This window comes from Eumetopias jubatus, unplaced genomic scaffold, assembly GCF_037043125.1.
Source record: "Eumetopias jubatus isolate StellerSeaLion01/CBP00866 unplaced genomic scaffold, mEumJub1_p1.0 scaffold_10, whole genome shotgun sequence".
Classification (NCBI taxonomy): Eukaryota; Metazoa; Chordata; class Mammalia; order Carnivora; family Otariidae; genus Eumetopias; species Eumetopias jubatus.
In genome coordinates, this window is record NW_028274816.1 from 84,001,053 (window position 1) to 84,025,203 (window position 24,151).

The following is a 24,151-nucleotide window of genomic DNA, read 5'->3' on the forward strand; positions in this document are numbered from 1 at the left end:
TTTGGTGCATAGTTATTTATAATTGAGAGTATCTTAACCAATACAGGAGGCTATTGTAATATTTTTCCTGTTTCAGTGTGGGATTGTCCATACGTCGGTCTATACAACTGAACGGTAAGTGGCATAGGAGCAGGGACCAGGCCTCAAGCATTTTTCTATCCCCAGTGCCCAGGACCGCATGTGACTGTCCATTTTTTGAACCATACTTGAAGAGAAATGAGAGCAGGGGGAGTATTTTTCCAGAATTTTGGGGTGTTTCTATGATAACTGCCCTCTCCTCTCTGCTGCTGTACCTGGCGAGGTTCATTCAACTGCCTCTCGTTTTCAAAGCCCAAACACAGAACCTACGTTGTGACTGAGTCCCTCAAGATGTGATTTTGGTCCAAGAAGGGCAGGGGAGCCCGACTCCCCCGGGGCAGCGGGGCCATGGAGTGAGTGTGTGGGGAGCAGGGGTGCGGCGGGAGGAGGCCAGCCTTGGTGCTTCTGTGTTCTCAACACAATGCACGGTGATAGACGTGGCCTCGCTCCCGGAACAGCCTTCACCCCAGGACGCGAAGCCATGCTTCAAGGCTAACTTCCCAAGGCAATTTCCTCCTGCTCGCCAGGCCTATCAGGGAGCTTTGGCACATAAAGCTTCGCTGAGCATGATAACAGAAAAACAGATTGTGTGTTCTGAGAATATTTCTGAGAAAAGCATGCTGGCCAGCTCCTTCTGCCCTCCTCTAGGGTGCGGGCGCTCAAGGCCCGTGCCCTGGGCCCACGGCGCTTCCCCCAGAACCGGCCGGTCGGGGCCCATCCTCAGGCCAGTCCCGGAGTGGTGGCTGCCCGTCTTCCCCACCTGCGAGAAACTGGCGCCTGTTGTGACACTGGGTCTCTAGGTGGTCTGCCCGTAAAAGAAAACTCCCAACTGAGCAGGTGTAGACAAGAACAGTTTGAAAACCTCACCTGACGGGGAGCCCAGAGCCAGAGTCCCTGGGCGTGCTCAGTCCCACCCATCACTGACGGACCTCGGCGTCCTTACCCAGAGACATCATGATGTTGGACCTTCTCTCGCTGTCCTGAGGGCAGTGGAGCCTTCCTCTATAGGTCACCTGTGCTTCTGTTGTGGGCGCGTCCCCAGGAAAAGGCGGGGACAGTTGGGCCAACTCTGGATCTTCCTCCGGAGGCTGAGCGGTTTAGGCAGACGGGATCCCTCTGAGATGGTCACCCGATAGAGAGAAATACAGACAAACAGTGGGTGAGGAATTAAAAGGTAATCTGAACTAGGCAGTGACCACGTGTTTTCTAAGTAAATAAAATCGTCTTTGCAAAAAGGACTGGACAGGTTTTTGGCAAGTTGTGTGTTTGAGCCGGTCTGACCTAAAATAGAAGCCTGGCGGAATGAATCCCAGGGCTAGTGTCAGGACTGAGGTCTGAGGGGGGAGCGCCCGGCGGGGCCACGCAGGAGATGGTGCTCCGGGGCTGCTGACGTTCCGTTTGTTGTTCTGGATGGTGGTCACGTGGCATGCTCACTTTGCAGGGATGTACCAAGCTCCACCCTTAAGATCTGTGCGCTTCTCTGTGCATATGTTGTATTTCTTTCTTTTTAAAAAAAAAAAAAGATTTTATTTATTTATTTGACAGAGAGAGACACAGCGAGAGAGGGAACACAAGCAGGGGGAGTGGGAGAGGGAGAAGCAGGCCCCCCCCCCCCGCTGAGCAGGGAGCCCGATGCGGGGCTTGATCCCAGGACCCTGGGATTGTGACCTGAGCCGAAGGCAGACGCCCAACGACTGAGCCACCCAGGCGCCCCATATGTTGTATTTCAATAAAAAGTGGCTTTGGAGCTCTCTATCCAGGGGACACATGACATTCCCTTTAAGCATTGGGTCAGAGGCAGCTGAAGCTTGTGGGGTGACCCGTCTGAGGGCAGGATCACAGAGCATTGCACCTGTCACGTCGCCCCCGCAAGAGGAAACCAGCAGGGGCTTTAGATCTGAGCCCCAAGTGCAAGCAGACACGCCGCTCCCCTTGCATGTGGCTCCGTGTACATGGCGATGAGGGCCACGGCGGGCCTGGACATGGCCGGTGATGCTCCTGAGCAGTGCTGGGGAGGCCGGTTGTGTGGTCACAGGTCTGAGATGGCTGTGCTGGGTGCCCTCCTCGGGAGCTTGGGCTGGCCCTGGGACTCTGCCTTTCTGAGATTGTCACACCCTGCTTGGGACTGGCCGCCCGCACACCAGCCTTTGGTAGATGCTTGCCTGTGGCATGTCACCCAGGATGTCAGGGCTGCCCGGCCCTCGAGCCACAGGTCTCCCCATCAAACCCACACAGTCCCGAAGAACACAGCAACCACGTTATTTCATAACATGCGTGCAGATCAGACCCCGTGGGAGACTTCCAGGCCACAGGGCTCGCGAGCCCACGGACACCAGCGCTTCCTGCAGACGGGCGCCCTCCCTGGTTCCTGGCTGGTTCTGTCTCCTGCCGAGGGTTGGATGGATGGAGGGTCTCAGCAGCGCTGGTAGAATGGCCCAGACCTAGCCTCGTTCCTCATAGGCTGCCTGTTTTCCTCCATAATCCCCCAAACAAAGATGCTCTTGGGGCGCCTGGGTGGCTCAGTCTTTGAGCGTCTGCCTTCGGCTCGGGTCATGATCCCGGGGTCCTGAGATCGAGCCCCGCACCGGGCTCCCTGCTCGGCGGGAAGCCTGCTTCTCCCTCTCCCTCTCCCCCTGCTTGTGTTTCCTCTCTCGCTGTGTCTCTCTCTGTCAAATAAATAAATATTTATTTGTTTATTTATCCCCCCTTCTCTCTGTCAGATAAATAAAATCTTAAAAAAAAAAAAAAAAAGATGCTCTTACTCGTCTCCCGTATGGGAGGGCGGCAGCTAGCCTGTCCAGACCCCAGAAGGGAGGTGTGGTTCCATCGCACTAGAGGGGGCACCTGGGGCCCGAAGGCACTAGGCCGGGCCAAGACCCCGGTGCCCCACGGGGACAAGATGACATCTGGTGGGTGATCCTCAAGCCGGGCTACGTGTCCTCTCTCAGCGAATGCCACTTTCAGGGAAACACTAAACTCGTGAGGGGGGGATGAACGGGCGGCACACAGGGGATTTGAGGGGATTGAAACCATTCTGTATGATACTGTTCTGGTGAACGTACATCGTCATACATTGTCCGAACCCGTACGTTGTACAACACCAAGATGACCCCTAATATCAACTATGGACTCTAGTTGTTAATACGTTATCAATATTGGTCCGATCGAGCAATGGACCACATGTGCATACGCCCCAGAATTCATGTCGAAATCCTGCCCCCCTCCATGTGATGCTGTTAGGAGGTGGATCCTTTGGGAGGTGATCAGGCCATGAGGGGGGAGCACCCATGATGGGGTTAGTGCCCTCGTCCATGAGACCCCTGGGAGCTCACTTGCCCCTCCCGCCACACGAGGACACAGCAGGAAGACACTTATGAAGCAGGAGGCAGGCTCTCACCCTGATCTCAGGCCTCCAGCCTCCAGACCTGTGAGAAACAGGTGCTTGCTGTCCCTCCACATCTATGGCAGCACCCTAACAGCAAGACATCATGACCGACGCATCACACTGCGAAAGGCGACAACAGGGAACACCATGGGGCTGGGGTACGGGAAATCTGTACTATCTGCTCCATTTTCTGTAAAATTAGCCCACCCTAAAAATTAAGCTCTATTCAATAAAAACAATGAATAATAAAGATTTATTATTGAAAGCGTAGCTCTTGAGTCCTCGGCAGGAACCCCCAACCCTTGTCCCAGCCCACCTTGCTCAGCACCCGTGGCAGCCACCCCCTCCCCACGGCATGCCCACGTTGTCACTCCAACCCAGCCCGTGTGTTTGACTCTCCCACCTTTTCCCGCCCCCCCCCCCCCGCTGCCGTCTTCCCGATGGCTTTAATTTTGTGCACTCTTCTGCCAGCAAAACTCTGCCTTTTGCCAGCCGGAGAACAAGAAGCCAACCTCACCTCCTAGTCTCTCCCCCTGCCCCCCACATGACTCCCAGCCTGGGGCCACACCAGCAGACCCTCCGGTTCCAGGGGCGGAGTGGGGTTGGGGTGGCATGAGTACTCGACCGCTGGGGGTTGTCCTACCCAAAGGGAGATGATGGGCACGAAGGAGCTGGTGGGGACATCGTGGGGAGCCACTGGCTTCTACTCTGAGCCTTGCTGCTCAGATCACCGTGCGTGAGTAGCCAGGTGCCACCAAAGCTCTTTTCCTGGGAGTGCGTGGCTCAAACCTTCACCTCCTCTTCCCATCTTGTCCCCAGTGTCCCCCTGACATGCTTGAGCAGCTGTCCCTGTCAGTCCAGGGAAAACCTGTGCGCTTAGCTGTGACCCCCCATCTCCCCTCTCCCCGCCGCTCGGAGCCTGGCAACCCTGCTGTACCTTCTGTCTCTACAGACCTACCTGTTCCGGACATTTCAGATGAAGGGACTCATTCGACAGGTGGCCTTTTGTGACCGGCTTCTTTCACCCGGCACACTTCTGAGGCTCATCCCTGTTGCAGCAGATGGCAGTGATCCATTCTTCTTACGGCCACATAATATTCCATCTTATGAATGCACCATATTTTTACCCAGTCATCATTTGATGGACATTTGGGTGGTTTCCAGTTCTCGTTAGAACGAAGCCACCGTGCACATTTAAGCCTTTTCCGAGCGCTGTCTGGCGCTTCCTGTCTGTGTCTCCTGCTACCCCCCTGGCCCCACTGGGATATCGCCACCGTTACTGCTGCCGACTCCCATCCACCAAGCACTCGCTATGTCCAGGCTCCCAACTGCGCTCTTGCTCACGCCAACAAATGGGAGTCCCGCCATACCCTGACAAGCGCGGCACGTACTGAAGTTTCTATGTTGTGGATGAGGAAGCTCGAGTCCAGAAAAGTAAGGAGATGGGCCAAGGTCATGGTCGACAGAGGGCGCTAATACAGGCCTGTTCTGCAACCAAGTCCTCCTGGGACTTGGCATTTGGGCACTTAACCCATCTTTCATTGGGTTTTGTGTATTTATGGGCCTCCCCAAACTATTAGCCTCTTCAGGGTAAAGATTATGTCTCGTGGCCCTTTGGTCGTAGACCCGCTACAGTGCTGGACATTCCTTGCACGTGTGTTCCAGGGGCTCTTGTTGGTTTGCAGTCCGTGGGGGCTCTATGCTTTTTGTCTGCTCAGCATCCCTTCACTCACTCTCCTCCTGGCTACAGGACGGGCACGTGCTTCAAGCCTGGCCAATCAAAGCCCTCAGTCCCACTGGCTGTCGTGATTGGCTCAAGGACGGGCACAGGGATCCGAGCCTGGCCAATCAGAGCCTTCCTTGGGTATTTTGCCATAGCAACGGCTGAGGCCACCTGCTTACTCTTTGGGACTGGGAGCTATAAGGACCATCCAGCCTAGAGCTGCCATTGGCAACTTCCTCCTGCATCCTGGGGAGCGCCCACATCAGAATGCCATGCAGATGTTAGGAATGGTACTGCAGGAAACTATTTTAATGACATGGAAAGATGTTCATGATAACTTCCTGGGTTTAAAATAAGCAAACTACAAGATAGAACATACAATATTACTTGCTATACAAGTGTTCATGTATGTATGGAAATATTTACGTATATATATACACAGACACGATTTTTAAAAATGGATGTGAGAAGTCAAAACCTTAGCAGCGGTTCTTTCTGATTACATGAGCATTATGTATATACTTTTTTCTTTCTATTCATCTGAACTTTGGAAAATTCAGCCTGAATTCTGTACTTTTTAGAAATTGTCATTGTTATTCCGTTTATTTTATAGACAGAGCTCCTGCAGACCCCCCTCAAGAGGTCTTTTCTAGTGCATCCCTCCCAGGAGGCACTCGGTTCAGCCTGAGCCATGTCATTGGCCTTTTTAGAGCACACAACATTGCCAACAATCCCATTTCCTGCCCCAGCTCTGGGCCCTCCCCACCCTCGGCTACCCCGCTCACCTGGGCGCCCCCCTGGGCCTCTAGGACTGGCAGTCCAGCTGTGTCTGAGTAACACTATCCCCCAGTGTCCGCCGGACCCTTGGAGAAAGCCAGGCCTTTCACCACCACCACCACCACCCCCCCCCCCCGCTTGTCCTGCTGGGTGTTGTGTTTTGATTCTCGGCTCACAAGGAACCTGCAAAAAATATTTTCTTTGGCAGCCGATGAGGGAGTAGCAGCCCCAGACATGCCTTTCAGGCAACGTCCGAGCCTGGGGAAGCTGCTGTCCTCCACATCTGCCAGGAGCTGTGGCCGTGGGCAAGGTCAGGGTTTGGGCCTCATCCATCTTGAGTAACGTTCTTTCCCCCATCAGGTTTTGAGAGATCCCAAGGCCTGGGAGACAGGCCTGGGCCAATGGCCAGTATGCCAGGGGGGTGGGATCTGGCCCTCCAGAGGCCCAGACCCTGACTGCCTTCTCCCATTGCCAAAGGGAGAGGGTATAGGGGTCTCACAGGCAGGCAGTCAAGGGCCCAAAGTCTCCCCCATCCACCCTCGTGTCTTCTTCTGGGGGCACAGCCCTCCCTCCAAGAGGGGAGGGAGGGCACCTGCTCAGAGGGGCTGTTCTCACTCTCCTTCTGAACAGGTCTGTCCTTCAGGTCCAGGCCCTGTCCAACCAGTGGGTGCTGGTGGCCACAGCCACTGAGCTTTGTGTGGGCAGTCACCTGACCCTGGCTGGCCCGTCAGATCCACGCTCACAAGAACAGGACCCTAGAGGAGATGAATTAGATGACGGTGTTTGAACCAAAGGGCCAGCAGGTTGTGGTGGACCAGCCAGGCTGGGATGCAGACACACAGAGAAGCCAGCGAGAGAAAGGAGCCAGGGAGAGGCAGGTGGCTGAGCCCAGCCATCCAGGGGGACGAGAGGAGGAAGAAGAGGGAGGGGACAGGGTCCCTGATGATGTACAGCTGTACCCTTCAGTCTCCCAAAGTTTTCCACATCCTTCGAATAAAGCCCACTTTAGTTCAACTATCTCACTTGGGTGTTTATTCCTTAGAGCCCCCAAATCCAGACAGGTTACCCTCGGGACACCTGTCCCCAGGTGGAAAGAGCTTTCCTCACCAACCTCCAGGTGGAGGGAGCCCTCTTCTTGTCCCTCCCATTGGCTGGGAGGCCCTTTTTGCTACACATTCCCCAGGGGCCTTGAGTTCTTGAAGAAAGTGCTTGCCTGGGTTCGGGACATCTCCCCCATCCCTGGTGTCCAGGGGATGGGTTCAGGGCAGAGGGGCCTTCTAGATTCTGAGTAAAAGTCACTGGGAAGCCTAGTTCAGTGGACCCTAAAAAGTATGCTGCCTGGGCATGTGGCTGGTGGAAAAAGGTAACAGGTTTCGGAGCGTGGCAGATTTGGGTTTGAATCCTGGCTCCAGCAGCTTCCAATTTATGCAACCTGCTCTTTGTTTCTTGGCCCCTTCATACCAATAGCATCCAGGACTTGCCACGTGCTAGACACCTTCCTGTAAGCTCCTCTAGACCGTACTGCTGGTGGGATCCCATTTTGCAAACAAGAAGCAGAGACAGGTGAGGATGAGAAATCACGCACAAATCTTGCAGTTGGTGATGGGAGATAAACCCGTCTGATTTATCTGATTCTGGGGAGCTGGTCTTGCCCCAAGGGGAGAAAAAAAGAGTCTTGTGGTATGATAAGCCCTGGTAAAATAAAGAAGTTAACATGCTTCTCTACGCGGCAGAAGGACAGATAACCCTTCAAAAAAACACAAAAACAACTACTCTTCCCCGATTGACACAGGAACGACAACATCCAGGATTTCCTTCAGAATAACCCGCTGGGGCCAGCGCTGATGGGTTGATGGTTTTCAAAGCTGGGCATCGGTGGCTGGGTGAGCATGATCCTGTTCTCTCTCTGTGTCAATATGCTTGCAAGTTTTCGTAACAAACTGTTTTTTAAAAAAGTAGCAAGAAGGAACAGGGCCAGGGTGGAGGAGCAATCCTGTGAGGGGCTGTCGTGGTGCAGACAGTGAGCTCCACAGGGAAGGGAGCCCGGGAGCCCCTCCCCACGGCCCCCGCCCGCCGCGCCCCCTCCCCACGCCCCTCCCTGTTGACTCCCTTGTGGTCCAAGAACCCTCTGCTCTGAGTAATAAATGCGCGCTCTCTTGGCGGGACATGTGTTTCCAATCATTCTGCTCCGTGGTGAGTCACCCCCGACAGCTGCTGCCTGTCTGTCTCCCACCTCTTACCTTCAGATCCCGCCATGACGACAGCCCAGGCCCTGCTCCCCTCCGCCCCAGGTCTGCGCTCAGCCCGCCAGCCGGCGCACAGCCCCTGCCTCCTCCCACCTGTGCCCCTTCGCACAGGTCCGTCCTTACATCTGGAACAGTGTCCTCCCCAACACCCCCCACCCCGATGGGATAACGCATTGTCCAGGTTTCATTTATCCCAGGCAAAGCACCCCCCCACCGCCCCCCAGACCCTCTGACCCCACGGATGCCCATCCAGCACCCATGCCCGCCTGTGGTTCTTTCTGCTAACGGGTGGTTCCTGCTGCAGGAGGAAAGGAGCCATGTCTGCCCCTTCCCGGCCCCCGGCACCTGCAGAGGCCTGGCAGATAGATGGCAGGTGCCCAACACATTCTCGTTGAGTAAGTGAATGAATGAACAAATGAGCTATAACCTTAAGAAGCAGGGAGTCGTGGGAAAGCCAGACACAAAGACAACCCTTTAGAGAAAACGCAAGGAGCCTGAGGAGTCCAGGCAATGGGCTCTGAAGGGGCCGCGTTCATCATTGTCCCTGCTTTGGGCATCCCACTGTCCACACGACTCCAGCTGGGCACCTCCCTAAGATAGAAATCACTCACAGGCCACCTTCGGCTGGCTGGGCCGGCTGCCTGGGGCACCGTGAGGAGGGATCTCCGGCCACATCCAGGCTCAGTGGGGAAGGAGTGCTCGGGGTCTGATGGGGGCTGGGGGGTGGGGAACACAGGCATCCCCCCACTTCCCCAAGGAGTCAGACCACAGTCCGATGTGATGGGGCGCACTAACGCGGACCCACAGCACCCTCGCTGCTGGAGCATCACCCACCCGGACCCCAGTGCCTCCCCCATGGGCATCCAGGTCACACCTGTGAGGGGGTGCCTGAGTCGTAGCGGGAGAAAGCAGGGGACACCGAGAGGTGGCTGGCTATTGGCCTTGTTCCCAGGGCCAGGAGCACAGGGGCAGAGCTGGGGCTCTCCAGGAAGAGCAGAGAAGCAGCAGGGTGTGGGGAGATACTGAGCACGTGGGTCCCCCCTGCACCCAGGGGCTGGACAGGCCAGGGAGATGCAGGTACCAGAGTGAGCAACTGCCTTCGGGCGCCTCTTGTGTGTGGAGCTGAGCAGGCTCTCCTAGACAAGGAGGGGGCGAAGTTGCCAATGCGCCAGGGCCAAACTCCAGAAGCCAGCTGGAAATGGTGGTGCGGACCCAACGACTCACTTTCCAAGGAGCCCGGTCCCTCCTTGCCTTTCTCATGAATCTGCTGTCTTCTGATCTTCTGGCTGGTGACCCGAGCCACCCCCAAACCCGCTCTTTCTGTTGCCTGGCATTTCAGCTCAAGGTTGAAGGAGCGCCTTTAGGAATTCTGCCCCCTCACCCTCATCCCGTCCTCCCCTGGATGCCGTCCAGTGGCTGGGCCCTTTTCCATATATGCCGAGGCTGGTCACAGAGGGAGGGAGGGAGGGAGGTGGGCTGGAATCTGAAGGTGACAAGAGCCTGGGCCAGAAGCGCAGCGTCGCTGGCCACACTGAGAACCCGGAGCAGCCCCGAGGAGAGAGAGCCAGGGGAGAGGAGCGGGAAGGAGGCAAGGCAGGAACATAGGAAGAAAAATAGGATGGGGAGAGGGAAGAAGAGAGAGAGAGAGGAAATTCCTGGGCACAGTCCTAATCATAGCCTTGAAATGAAATTTACTGCTGCACTCAGCATGGGACGCCCGCCAGCGCTGCCAAACCGGCCCCCCTTCTGTTTGGATTAGGCGATGACATCATGGCCATGGGCCCGGCACTGCCAGCACCAAAGAGGACGATGGCGGCAGGAAACCTGAGCCTCCAGCCCCTGGGCTTCCAGGGAGGGGAACCTGAAACCAGCCGAAGTCAGCCTCAACACCCCCCTGCTGAGCTGGCCCGCTCGCTGGTCCCCGTCTGCCCTGCTCCTGGCCGGCACCTGGTCCCCAGGTCGCCAGCAGAGGCGGCCTGCCGGAGCAGGCCTGGGACGGACGGAGGAGCGCTGGGTTCCCGGCTCTGCTCGCTGGCCCTGCTCCCTGGCCCGCCCGTGAAAGGAAGCATATGACACATGCCCGCGGCCAAAGGCGACGGCTTGGGCACGGGAGAACGCAGAGCGGCGGGTGTGGGAGCCGGCGCCGGCTGGGCTCGGCCTGCTCCTCTGGGTTTCGCAGGAACGGAGTCAAAGGTGGGCCAGAGGAGAGCCCCCGCTGGCGGCCTGCGGGACGGGACGCCCTCTGCGTCGGGCGGAGGCGGAACGAACGAGGCCTCCGTGGGGAGAGGCAGTGCCCACCCAGAGCCCAGGTGGAACGGGGTCCACAAAGGCTCGGGCCCAGGGGACGCGGCGGTGGCGCCAGCCCGCCTCCCCGGAGGAAGCGTGTGTGCTGTCCGCTCCCAGACAGCTCAGATGTGGCGGCCACTTCAAGCCAGTGACTTCACGGGCCTGCCCGCTCACCCAGGGACAGCCTCCCTCCCGCCCTCCCTCCCTCTCTCTGGAGTTACTCTAGACTGGATCAGAGCAACACGGGCGGGCGGTGTTGGGACGCTGCCCGGCCTGTGTAGGCTGTGCGCGGGGCAGCGGGCGGGCGGGGCCCACGGGCGGGCAGCGCGCAAGGTGAGTGCCCAGGGTGGGTGCCCAGGCTCCGCTGCCTTTCCCCGTGGGGCGCCTGCCTGGGAGGAGAGGACGGGGGGTGCCTGGAGGGGAGGCAGACGGTGAAGGAGAGAGAGGCCGAGGCCCCAAGGAGAGATGGCATAAAACAGAGCCACGGAAGCAGAAGCTCAGGGCAGTGTGGGTGTGACGGGGTGGGGTCACCGAAGTAAATGCCGCGAGGAGCTGTGGCCAGGCTAGGCCTTGACGGCGCCATGCAGGGAGCCCTGGAAACATCTGTACTTCCGCCCCAGGAGCTATCCATTGCAGGACTGAAGCTTCACCTGAAAATTGCTTTCCTTGCTGCAAGGGGCAGCACAGGAAGCTCATCCCGGGTCCCCCAGGTCCCCTCCACCTGGAGACACTCCACCAGGAACTTTGCGGTGAACACCCTCTTCCTTAGCTGTCCCTACCCATGAATCTATGTAATTTCATGTCAGTGAAATATTATGTGTACTGTCTGCTCATGGACACGGGCACTAAACAACCCTTTAACTATCCCTTGCCCTCCCTGTCTCCCCAGAGAGCCCGCGTGGACACACCGGCCCGCCATCCCGCGTGCCCTTGTCCAGGCCACACGCGGGCACAGCGACCTCCCACGTGCGCTGGTGCTTGCTCTCAAAAATGGAAATTGTTTATCTGTCGCTGCATTTTGCTTTTTCAAGTCCAAAGATTTTATCAAATTCCCTTCACTGGTGGTGATCAACCAGGTGGTTTTGCTCCCCCACGGGGACGTTAGGCAATGTCTGAAGATGTGTTTGGTTGTCACAACTTGGGGGGGGTGGCATTTTAGAGGGTGGAGGCCAGCGATGTTGCTCAACACCCACAGTGCACAGGGTGCCCCTGCCCCCCCTCAAGAGAACAGTCTGACCCAGAGGTCAGTGCTGCTGAGGCAGAGAAGTCAGGCCTGGCTGAAGAGGGTTAATAAGGGCATTAATGAAATGAATGAATGCGGAAATTCCTTCGAGTGTCCACCTCTGGTCATGAACGTGCTAACTGTGCAGAGACCTGCAGCCCATCTCCAGGCCACAGGCGGCCCTGCCCCTCTTGACTCACCTTCTTGTCATGGGGAATGTTCCTCGCCAGGAACATGGAGAAGAGATATCTGGCCCGGGGGTGGGGGCACCACCTGCCTATGGGGCCATGAGTCAGACGCCCAGGCGGGATAGGGGCCCATTGTGATCCCGATCGCTCTCCTAGAGCCACGCATCCCACAGCCCCAGAAACCTCCCAGGTGGCCGGGCGCACTGACGTCCCCCAGCCCCCCTCACGGCCACAGGCTCCCCACCGCCCCAAGAGCTGCCCAAGGTACTCCCACTCTTTCGAATCTAGCTTCCTGGGCCGGTGGGGCCAATTTTAAGGCCCATACGCCGCGGAGGGTCTGGCTGTCTGGAACCTGCTGGAAGGAGTGTGGAGGCTTCAGCTCCACCCCGGCTGTCTCTCGAGAGAAAACACACTCCACACACTCAGGAGGCAGTTGATTTTCTCCAAACAGAGAGAGTGAGTCTATGGAGAAGACACACTTCCGGTGCTCGCCCCATGCCGGGGGGACCGAGGCCTGGGAGGTCACTCTGACTGTTTACCTGACTGGAGCAGGAGGGAGGAGGTACTGGCATTTCCTCCGGGGCCGGTCAGTGTTCACTCGGCCAAGCCAAGCCCAGGACCTGTTTACGGGGCGTGCCCCGACCTTAGTGGGACGGCTAACAGCTCTGCTGGGCTCTGCGTTGGAAACGTCTCTTGGTGGGGGAGGCAGGGGCAAGGTGAATGTTTCTGGTGGGCAGTGGTGGGCCCGGGAGCGAAGTCCCCCTCCCTGGCTGGCCTGGCAGGGGCTGCCCCCTCCTGTCTGTCCTAAGAGTCAGCCCGGATACAAGCTGAGGTCCAGCAGGCCGTAATCAGAAAGGATCCTGGGAAACGGGCTGGGATCTCCTGCACGGCTCCCCTACGGGCCCACTCCCCAGTACCGAGGTAGTGGAGGCCGGTTAGCATGGAAGGCAACAGAGGGAGCTACCCGCCCCAGGGGCTCTCCCCCCCCCATGGGTGTGGGCCATCCTGACCCCCGCCTCCTTCTTGGGGGTGGGGATTCAGAGTGCAGCCGTTGCCCTGAGGTCATCCTGCATCAGCCAAGCCCTCTTGGCATGGGGTGGAGAGCGCATGAAAGAGCATCTTGTTGATGTCAGTAGCCAGATTCTGATCTCCTCCCACCTTCAGTACATTCCTTTCTTATTGGAGGCCTTGGTTTCCTTGGTTTTGAGATGGAAGATACCACCTGGAAGAGCAGGTCGAGGATGGGAAGACGAACAGAGAGGTCCACGGGAGCGGAGGCTGCTGGCAAGCCTCAGGTGGCAGTCAGATGGCCAGGGTGGGGGACACGGAGCTGGAGGAGGGGACCTGGGTTCCAGGAGTGCTCGGTCCCTTCACCTGCTATGACCTCATGAGAGCCATTAGACACGTGGTGCCCTGTGGTAACAGCCGACACAGGCACCAGATTCTAGAGACCGTGTCAGCCATTCGGAGCAATCCATTAGAAAGGGGTTTAATCAACATTTTGTGGATGGGGCGGCAGAAGCAGGGCTAGCGAGGTGGCTGGGCTGCCGCGTCTGTGTCATGCTGGTGCCCTCTGCCCCCCAACTCTGTCCTTACAGAGGGACCTGCGCTGCCCCTCTGCTCAAAACCCTCCATTAGCTCCCAAATCACTCAAAATAAAAGGTGCGTGCCCTCCCCTCCCAGCCCTTCTGACAACAAGTGGGTGCTAGCTGGCCCCTTTCCCTCACTTTCCTCCTCCTTCGCTGGCTTGGGGGTCTTTCTGCGCACGCTGCCCCTGGGACTTCTGTCTGTTCGGTGGATTTCTAAATGCCCTGCTCTTAGGACGGTGACTACTGTAGATTCTCCTATAAACCCTGTTAATGGGAGGGAGGCAGGCCAGGTCCCCTGTCTCCACCCCCACGCAATGACCTGCCCCACCCCCCACCCCCGCCTTGCGCCACCATCAAACCTACTGCCAGAATAGTTATCACCCTCACCTGTGCCCGATGGCCAATGTATCTTGCCTAAAAGGACAGGGTGCCCCTAGGTTATCTGTTTCTCTCATAAACTGACAAATCGACTTTGGATTCTGTAAAGTTCAATAGCATTTTGCTCCACTCGCAATAACGAAAGGGCCGGGCAGGAGGGGCAAAGGCAAGAGACAGCCATCATGGTATAATTTTTTAATTAACCACTAAAAAGTTAGCATCCTACATCATTTCAAGACGACACAATTCTATCTTACAGGAACAAAAGCTGGAAGAGTGACTTTGGATTTGTCAGGGTGCTAAAAATAACCACGCTGCCTCTTTAACTTTGCACCCAGTTGAGTGCTGCAAAGACACATAAACAGAAAGAAGCCGTTTTTTCCAGCCTTCCAGTATTTTCCAGTCTCCTATGGCAAGTCAGCACCACGCAGTTTAGTGGGCAATTACTCCTCCATTTAGAGCCCTCCAGCTAGATTACAGACGTCCTGCGGGCAAGGGGGGGGGGGCCTGTGTATAACAGCACCAACCGATCACAGAGGGGCTCAGGGCAGACTCGGTGACAGGCACACAGGGACCCTGGTGACCACGCATCCCACGCTTCTCTGCACCTCCAAGATCCCGGCCTTTCCTGGAACACGGAACTGTTTTGGGGAAAGTCCTTCAGTCCCACATTTGTGGGCAAAGGGAGGGAACTGTGAGCAGAGCCCAGCAAATGCTTTCCTCCAATCCTACTGACTCTCGGACTCTTAGGCCCACCCCTCTGGCTCTTGTTGGCTGGTCAAAAATATGGCCAGTTTATATAAAATCCTGTTTTGTTCATAGTAACCACTCCCCCTCCCCCTCCATCTGAACTGGCCAAGCGCACTTAAAATTCTAAGACCTCCATTTGTAAAAGGAATCTTCAGTCAGCTTCCCCAGGCCACCTACCACGGGGGGCATGAGCTGGGGGCTGGAATGACCCCTGCTCTGAAGCGCACATCCCTTTTGCTCAATCCCTGGCTAAGGGACCCCAGGGCTGTAAGGGAATCAGGCAGTGTACACCTCCCGTGCCAAGCTGGAGGGGAAGGGGGGGTGGGCGGGCGCCTGGTGCCCTTGAAGGGTGGGCTGCGAATCCCAAGTGCTGAATCAGGGCCCACCCTGGGCGCCGCCCCCGCCCCGCAGCTGCCACCCCGACCTCGGGCGATCTGGGGGGTGGGGGTGGGGTGCTGGGGAGCTGCGGGGGCTACGGGGCGCGGCCCGGGGCTAGGCGCGCAGCGGCGGGCCCCCAGACGTGTCTGCGGGTCCGGGCACAACAAAGCCCAGTTTAGGGGAGGGCGGGGAGGCGCGGGGGGCGCGCGGGGAGGGGGCGGCCGGGAGCTCCCGGAGCCGCATTGGCCGCCCGCCACCGGGGGGCGGAGCCGGCACGCCTCCGAGCGCAATAAAAGGCCGGCTCGGCCCGCGCCCGCAGCGCACGCATCCATAGAAGGCAGTGGAAGCTCCCGGCGCCCGGTCGCGCGCGTTCCCTCGCTCGCCCGCCTCGCCGCCCCCACCCGCCTCCTCGCCGCCGCGCCCCGCGCCCCCTCTCCGGCCCGCGACAAAGACCCGGCAAAGTTTGCGCGGGCGAGCGCGGGCCAGGTGCGGAGGGCGCGCCCGCGGAGCGCAGCGAGCCCCGCGCGGCCCCGGCGCGCCCAGAGGCCAGCGCCCGCAGAGCCGCGGCGGCGGCCGAGCCCCGCGCCCCGCGCCCCCGCGCCCCCGCGCTCCCGCCCGCCATGGGCGCCGCGGCCCGCAGCCTGCGGCTGGCGCTCGGCCTCCTGCTGCTGGGGACGCTGCTGCGCCCGGCCGACGCCTGCAGCTGCTCCCCGGTGCACCCGCAACAGGCGTTTTGCAACGCAGACGTAGGTAAGGACGGCGACCCCGCCCCGGCCCGGTGCCCGCCTCCCCGAGGGTCCGCGGGCGCCCCGCCCGCCCGCATCTTGCCGAGGGGCCCACGCCCGGACGCCGGCCCCTCGGGCCTTCTAGAATCCTGCAAGTTGACGCCAAAATCGCACTTTCTTTTTCTCCTTACGTCTCCCTTTTCTTTGCCTCTCTGCCGAGATGCTTCTCAACCTCAAAATTCCACCGAAATTCCTCCGCAGCTCCAGCCCCAGAAAAGGGAGCCAGGGAACGGATTGGGTTTGGCAGGCGGAGGGCCCTGGGATGCCAGCGTGGGGGGCGGGGAGAGTGGGGGACACAGCGTGGGATGGGGAGAGTTCCGGCCCCAGGGGGCTGGAGAACGGGGGACCCGGGAGAAACTTTAACAGATGAGACGGAGCTGGGCTTCTGTGGCCCGAGGCTGGGTGGGGAAAGGCTTCCGTGCCTGGCACTCTCCCACCAGCCCTGTTTGGGGACTCACCGGATGAAGCTGGGGCAGAATGGAGGCTTCCCTCCCCTGGCCAGGCTCCCTGGGCACAGAGGGACAGCCGGGAAGGGCAGGTAGAGCCCCAAAGGCAGCTCCTTGCTCTGTGCCCAGGAGGCACCGCACACAGGGCTGGACAGGGAGGAGGGTCCCTGAGTGGTTTGCTGCGGGTGACTGCTTTTTCAGGACATCCACAAAGACTGGAGAATGTGGGGCAAGTGGGGCTGTGTGGCTGCTTAGAATCCTCGGAAAATATCTTTTCTCCTCGGCACTCCTCGCTCTGCAAAGGTGGGAGCGACCAAGGGAGGGAGGAGCAGCCCGGTATTTGTTCTGATCCACGCAGGGGCCGCAGGGGCGGGAGACAAGTAGGGAGAACGCAGCAAAAATGGGAGGAACCAGCTCGACCCCAGAGGTTTCTGTCCGGGCCTCCAACCGCCCTGGTGAGGGTCAGCCAGGATTTCCTGGGCTGAGTTTAGTTTAGCCAGAAGGACAGATGTGCAGCAGGTGGGCCCCTGTGCCACCCCTCCCTCCTCCCCCCCCCCCCCACTGGCTTCTCAACAGGTTTAGGTTCTGCTTCTAAGTCTCAGCCGGCTGAACATCTGGTTGCCAGGCCAGATGGGGTAAGGCTGGCTGCCCTCACCTGTGCAGACCCAGAGCCAGGGGCTCTGGGTTTCTCCTGTTGTCAGCCTTGCTCTCCTTATCTCCCCACACCCCACGCCTCCTGGCCACACCCGAGTTGGCCCTGTGACCTACCACCTAGCCCAGGGAGTCTGCAGGTGTTCTCACCTGCAGGGATCACGTGGCTCTGCCACCTTGGTGTGAGACGTGGTTCGTAGTTTTATGTAAAGCCTGAGGCAGGGGGCATAAGGCTGACTCCCTGATTGGGCTTTGGTGCTCAGCAGGATTTGAGGGCAATGCACGCTGCCCTTCCTCTGTGGTGTCCACAGGCCCCTTTGCTAAGAGCGAGGCCATGCCTCTGACCATCAAGCTGTAGGGCAGGGTGGTCCCAAGGCCCAGAAGGAACGGAGTCTTGTAAGGCGCTTGGGCTTGGTTCGCAGGAGCCGAGCAAGAAAGGGCTGGGCCTTGCTTGGGACCACCTCACACCCTTCAGCTGCGTGGGAAGAACTTCCAGCCACTTCCTGGCCTGCCCAGTAAGCTGAGGCAGCAAAGGGTCAGGGGTGAGGAGCTTCAGCAAGCCTTGAGGTTCTTTCCTGCTTTGTGCATTCCTCTCTCCTCCACCTGGCTCTCCTGTCGTGTGTGTCCCATTTCTTCACATCAGGATCATGCAAGAGCCTAAATTTTACCCTGTCCCCGCTCGGAGGCCCTTGTCGGGCAGCCGACACCAGACTTGGACTGCAAAGCCCAGTCCGTGACATTCCTGGGGCCACCAGAGTGAATCCACAAACTGGGGGGCTCAAAACAGCAGGAGTTGCTTCTGTCACAGTTTAGGAGGCCCAGAGTCCAAAATCAAGGTATCAGCAGGGTTGGCTCCTCCTGGAGGCTCCGAGGGAGCATCTGCTCCAGGTGGCTCTCTCCCAGCTGCTGCTGGTTACCAGCGATCCTTGGCGTCCCTTGGCTTGTGGACACGTCACTCCAGCGGCTGCTCTGTTTTTGAGGGGGTTTCTCTGTGCCTGTCTGTCCAAATCCCTCTATTAGGAGGACCCCGGTCCCTGGGTTTAGGGCCCACCCTCATGCAGCATGACCTCATCTTAACTTGATCACATCTACAAAGACCCTCTTTCCAAATACGGTCCCAGACGCAGGTTCTGGGTGGACACGAATTTTCAGGGGAAGTTCTTCGAGCCAAGCTGCCCCAGTCGACCCTTCCGTGCTCGGTCAGCGTGGGGTACGGAGCCAAGACACGCTCGGGGAGGCCCTGGGTGGCTGTGGCATCCACCTCTCAGGGAAGGTTGTGGCCTTTCTGTGTCTGCTTTCTCCTTTAAGGGCGCTTGTTCATGGCGTTCTTGCAACGATCTGGACTCCGGCTGAGAACAGAATTGCCTGGGGCCCTTTGTAAATACAGTCTGGCCGGGACCTCCGTCTGCTCGTGTAGTTTTAAAAGCCCCACAGGTGACTTTGGGCCCCCAGGGGCTGTGGCCCAGGGGCCCATGAAGGGTGATGGCCGCGTGCACGTGGGGGAGACTAAAAGCTGCCCTTCGGTGTGGTGTGCTGACGCCTTTAATTGTTGGCTGTCTACAAGAGGCCGCTGGCTTAAGAAACAGTCGGATTTCTGTCTGCCTGTGTCAGGATTTCTGGGAGCTGGTAGGACCGGAACTGTGGCCGGCAATAGGAGTTCATGATGAGGTCACGGAATTTGGGATGAAGGGAACCGTAGGTAAGAGGTAATGGGGGTCCCTCCGGGAAGGCCCTGTTCCCTGTCCTTGCCAGCAAAGCAGGGACAAGCGGGTTGCGTTCCCTGTCTGAGCGCTGCTCCCGTGTGCTGCTGGCCCGACTCCGACCACCTAATGGAGCTGTGGCCGTGGATGGCAAGCCTGCCCAGCCCCCGGAACCTGGCCAGAGACCAGCTTTGGGCTTGCTCTTCAGGCGGTACCGCCACGGAGGGCGCCTGGAGTCACTCAGCCTGCTGAGCAGCTTGGCAGATCTGGGCCGTCTGGGTCAATTTCTGGAGTGCTGGGTAAATCCAGGAGCTCTGTGGATGGGGGCGGGGGGAGTAAAATCTCACTTCTGGCCTGGGTGGTGGTGCCCAAGGCTAGTCTGGAGGAGTGCCCACCATGGCATCTTTCTCTGGGGGTTGCCGTCTCCAGACATGGCTCTCTGCAAACCCTCTGGTGATCTCCGGCACCAGGTGGAGAAGGGCCCACAGCCAAGGCCACGTGCTGGTTGCTGGGGCGGCAGATCAGCCCCATACACGCACTGATGGGAGTCCGACGGCAGCCACCCGCAAAAAGCACGCACCAAGCATTCAGAAATGGCCGTGTCTTCCGTGGACATGCGTGCTTGGGAGGAGCAAGGCGGACGAGGTTCCTATGAGTTGAATCAGGTCTTCGGTGCATGGGGGCCAGGTGGGGATGGCGGTCCTTCTGCAGAGCACCTGAGTGATCTGTGTTCTGAACATCCTCGCTTTCATAGCGGGCTGAGTTTCAGCAAACAGTTTTGGAGTGGCCGGCTCCGCCCCGCGGGACGTGAGGAAGAAGCAAGGCCTGATCCCATCCTCACGAGACACCGTTGCCAGGCAGTGTGCAAGTGGGTTTGGAACTGTCTGCGGCAGGTGGGCAGAGCCCTGCAGACCCCTTCCCTGACGGCCGAGGTGTGGTGTAAAGTCGGACAGACTCATGGGGCTTTGGGCAAATGATAAAGTCACTGTGTGAAAGGGGGGGAATGCATTCTCGGGGTCAGGAGATTGAGGATTTTGAAGGGAGGGGGCCATGGGGGTGCCCCTGGGCCCGGTTTTGGACTGCATCCCTCGAAGGACGTGTTCTGGGCCGGGGGGGGGGGGGGGGCGGGGGCGGTGACTAGAACCGGAGCTGCCGGCAGTTCCTGGGGTTGGACTCGGGCGCGGAGGCCGTGCTGGGGTGGGCTGGTGGCTGCAGGGAGCACTCCCCACACCGTGGTACCTGCCTGCGATCTGAGGGCGCGCTGCCAGCCTCCAGCCAGGACCCACTCGGTCCTCGGGAATTGGCGGTTGTGGCCTGGGGTCCGTGAGCTACAGACGAGCGTGGATACCTGCCTGTCCTCCCTACAGCCTCAGCTGGGTCGCCAGGCAGACCCGCATGCAGGGTGCATGGTCCACATCCATTGACAGCATTTGAGCGTGTTGAGAACAAGGATGTGGAAGGCCCCAAGGCTTACGGGGTCGGGAGGGGCGTGTGGCCACCCTAGTCCAGGTGCAGAGCCCCTGCTCCGTCGCCCGAGGGGCTGCAGGTGTGCGGGAACCCCTTAGATTCCATAATGGCTAAGAGATGTGCTTGGAGGAGCCTGGCACCCGGGAGGATGGAAAACACAGCAGGAGAAAGAAAAAGCCTGGAGGAGAAGGGGGAACAGCGTGGCGGGCGGGGTCAGCGCTTCTGCCCTGCCTGGGATGCTCCCTCTCCTCCCAACACACACACGCCCAAGGGACCCAGGGCAGGTGGACCTGTAGCTAGGATGGTCTTCCTGGGAGGAGAAAAGCAGAGCTGGGAAGTCAAGGTGGGAGAGAGTGAGCCCTCACTCTGAGGCGAGAGCTTGGGGAACACACACGCAGGCACGGTTAAGCGCATCGTCGGTGGTGGCAGCATGGGGATGTGCTGAGCAAAGGGGCCACCTGCCGGGGCAAAGGTGAGAGAGCGTTCTGGGTGCAGATCAGGCCAGAGAGGAGGGCGAGGGGCCAAAGGACACCAGTCTGGCTTATCACATGCAGTCTGCGTCCCCTCCCAAGGGCCCCAGGCGAGCCAGCCATCACGGCGTGCACCTGTGGATGACAGCAAGCGTGACCCCGGGAGTTGGCTAAGAGGCAGATGTCTGAACTGGTGTCCCGAGTTAGAGCCTCAGGGTCCAGGCTGTGGGCACAGGTATTTCTAAGACTGTCCAGGTGATTCTGATGCCTGCCTCCAAGCTTGCACAGGGCAGTCGTCTCCAATGCAGGCTACCTCAGACTAACTTTAGGTTTGAGAAAAGAATGTTCCAGATTTTTAGGTAGACACCGATTGCTGCATTTGTACATAATTTTAAATGGACGGTTAGGTGTTGAGACTGCTGGGCCAGGCTTCTGTCGTGGTGCTGGAGGGTCTGGAGCAAGTATGGAGAGTGAGGACCAGGGGTAAGAGGGTCAGTGAGATGCCCCAGAATTTGGGAGGCGAGGTGGCTGAGGAAGTCTTCCAGAGCGAGGGATGATCAGGGGCAGTGTCTCGGGGCAGGTGGATGAAGCTGGCTCCCCCATCCGGAGCTGGGAGCTCCCAGGACCCGCTCCCCTGGACCCCTGGGGCCTGAACCGGCTGGACTGCTGGGATCCTTCCTGTGTCTCCATCATTGTGTGGATGTGCGGCCCCAGGGGGAAAATGCGCAGAGACCCAGAGGGATCCCATTTTGTAGCGGACAAAACTGTACGGCTCCCTGGGTCAGCTGAGTCTGAATAGTATCTTGGGTTAGGCTTCTGGACACCCCAGCAAGGCAGAGTAGAGAAATATTTAGTCTAAAAAGCAAATTGAGGTGTAGTCTTTGTAAGGAAGGATCCTGTCCTGGGGTATATGGACATCCGTCCAGAGGTAGGCTGGGGGGGTGGTGGCAGGGGGTGACTTGGTCTTGAGCCCTGAAACTGGGAGCAAAGCTCTGTGTGCGTGTGTGCAGCCCTGAGCCTGGGTGCAGCGGCAGAGCCTGGAGTCCCAGCAGTGGGACCCACAGAGGGCTGTTAGGTGTGGGCAGGGGGGAGTGGGCATGAAGCTACAGGCAGGAGAGTGATTTAAGGGGCTTGTGGTCCCTGGTGGTGCGTGCACTGGGGGGAGGACTTGAGACAGAAGGCAGATCTTGCAGCTGGGGGGGTGGGGTGTGAAGGGCTCGTGGTGGGGTCGCCTCTGGGTTTTGACCTCCGTGCCCGAGGCTCCATTCCCTGTTTGTTTCTGCTGGGGTGCAGTGACACTGGGGTCTGCACGAGACAGGCTCGGGCTGTGGCTCAGCAGACAGTGGGAAATGTGTGAGGGGACCCGGAGGGAAGGGAAGAAGAATCAGCAGGAAGCGAGGAGACTTACTTTTTCTAACAAGCCTGCGAGGGAGGCCCCTGTGCAGCCCCCAGCATCGTCCGGGGGAGAGGTCCAGGCACGTGCCCTCTGCCTCCGTTTCTCCAGGAACCCCTTGCTCCAAAGATTAGCCCATCGGCTACGGATGAGCCAAATAAATGGAGCTCTATCCTGATGGCAGGATATTCAGCATTTTGAGCAGCGTTACGGATTCGTATTTCTGACCTTGAAGGACGTTCAGGGGGTATTCATTTTAAAAGCCCAGTTGCGGCCTGAATATGCTTTCACGTTTTGAACGTTCTCTCTCTCCGACTGAGACGGAGTCTGGGGCCGACACACATTTTGTTAAAATGTACAGCCAAGCACTCTACGTTTCTCAAGTTTCCGAGTGAGCATGCAGGTCAAGAAACAGAACATTGCTGCCCCCCCGCCCCCAACCCTCTGTTGATCCCTCCTGGCCCTAACTTCCCCTTTTCCTTAGGGTCACCACTGGCGGCTTTTTTGGTGGCAATTCACTGGCTTTTCTTTATGTGGTTTTCTGTGTATCTTTATCTCATAAAGAAGCGTGTACACATTTAAATGTGCATAGAGAGAAAAGTCTGGAAGGGTGTCCATCAAAATTCTAGGCAGCGGGTGAGATCAAGGGCAATTTCTATTTCCTTTTTTTATCTGCATTTTCTAAATTTTGTTAGATTCATGTGTCTTAGGCAGATAATTGTTCCCAAGTTGAAAGGCGCCTGGGGATAGATGTGGAGGGACAGGGAGGTGAGGGTTTCCTCAGGAGGGGGGAGGCGGCGGAGGGGCCCCCATGTGATAGGGTGAGGGCGCTGAGCCTGGGGGGGGCCACCTGACACTGCCTCGGGTCCCCTGAGAAACCGTCACCCAGAGGGTTGGTTGCTCCTTGAGAAGCCTGTCGTCCTTCATGTGCCTCAGAGACAGGCTGCTTTCTGTTGGCTTCACTGAGCTGCCGTTCGCGTGCCGCTCACCTGTTCAAGGTGTCCAAGCTGGTCTCGAGCACGGTCACGGGGTTGTGCAGCTTTGAGCTGGGCCGCGGAGCTGAGTGGTTGCAGGAGGCGGGTCGGTGCGCAGAGCCGGGCAGGGAACCCTTTCGTCCCTTTCCCGACCCAGGCCGAGCCCGGGGCCGAGAGGTGAGGGCCGGCTGCCCGTGTGTGCTGCCTGTTGCTGGCCGCCCTCTCCCCTTTGCCTGCTTGAGAAGCAGCGATGCCCCTGGGGTGCCATTCCCCGAACTGACCCCAAAGATGCAGAGAATCCACCGCCCCCCCCCCCCCCTTCTGGGGTCTTGAGCAGGTGAGCAAAGTGGCCTGGATGAGGCAGAAGTGAGCTTCGAGGCAAAACCCTGGCTTTCTGCTGGGGGATGTGCCACAGGCGGGAGCCCCTGAGATCTCCTCAGCGTGTCCTGGAGGCAGGACCTGGCCTGGGTTGATGCTTTATTGGTCTCTTTCTGATCTATAGTCTGGAGGCCTTGGTGGGGCGTTCCTGGCCGCCCCATCAGGGCTGGGGGCACCGTCACAGACCCGGCGAAGCACAGGGTCCTGCAGCAGGCTCTGTCGACACCCCCTGCATATACTCCAAGGCCCTGGTTAACAAATCAACAGCTGATTCTTTACCAAGGGCAGAATGAGGAAATGGACCGACATTTTAGAGAAAAAAGACAAAGTGGAAGGTATTGGGAGCAAAAAGCCAGCCAGAACTGGTTCTGAAGCCCGACTCTGTGCCTGAGGCTCCTTTCCCTCTTCCGTACAAGCAGGGTGAAACTCCTCGAGATGATGGCCTGGTAGATGCTAGTAAATCTCTGCCGGGCGAGCCTAGTGCAGACGCCAGGGACCCCCCCCCCGCCATCAGCTCCCCCCCCCCGCCGTCGGTAGTCCCCGCAGCGCACCTCGCATGCTGAGCTCCAGCTCGGCGCTCTGGCTGGAGCTCCTGTCCCAGGTGGGACAGGAAAATAAACCTCTCCTCTCCATTCCCGGCCGACTCTCAGCACTGAAGCCCAGCCCGCCTATTGCGTCCAGCTCGCTCCTGCTACCTACCTGCTTGCTCCCATCCGGATGGGGCATTCAGGGCACGCGGATGGAGGAGGGCTGTGTACTTCCTCACGATCACACAAGCTCACAACACCAAAGAGAAATCGTACCGTTGCGGGTCTGCGGCCCTGCCTTTGCCGAGCCACTCTGCCTGGTCACTCCAGGGGTTGAGAATCCACTCTGCTGAGTCGGCT

The 24,151-nt window shown here is 58.7% G+C and overlaps 1 protein-coding gene across 1 annotated transcript in view; it reads left to right on the plus strand.

Annotated features, from left to right (window-relative positions):
- The first annotated feature begins 15,605 nt into the window (after positions 1-15,605).
- TIMP2 (TIMP metallopeptidase inhibitor 2) overlaps positions 15,606-24,151 on the plus strand; it is a 41,158-nt gene continuing 32,612 nt past the window's right edge. Inside the window, exon 1 of the mRNA XM_028112624.2 lies at positions 15,606-15,750. Within this exon, the coding sequence (XP_027968425.1) occupies positions 15,621-15,750 (130 nt within the window). The 5' untranslated portion in view covers positions 15,606-15,620. The remainder of the gene's footprint in view (positions 15,751-24,151) is intronic.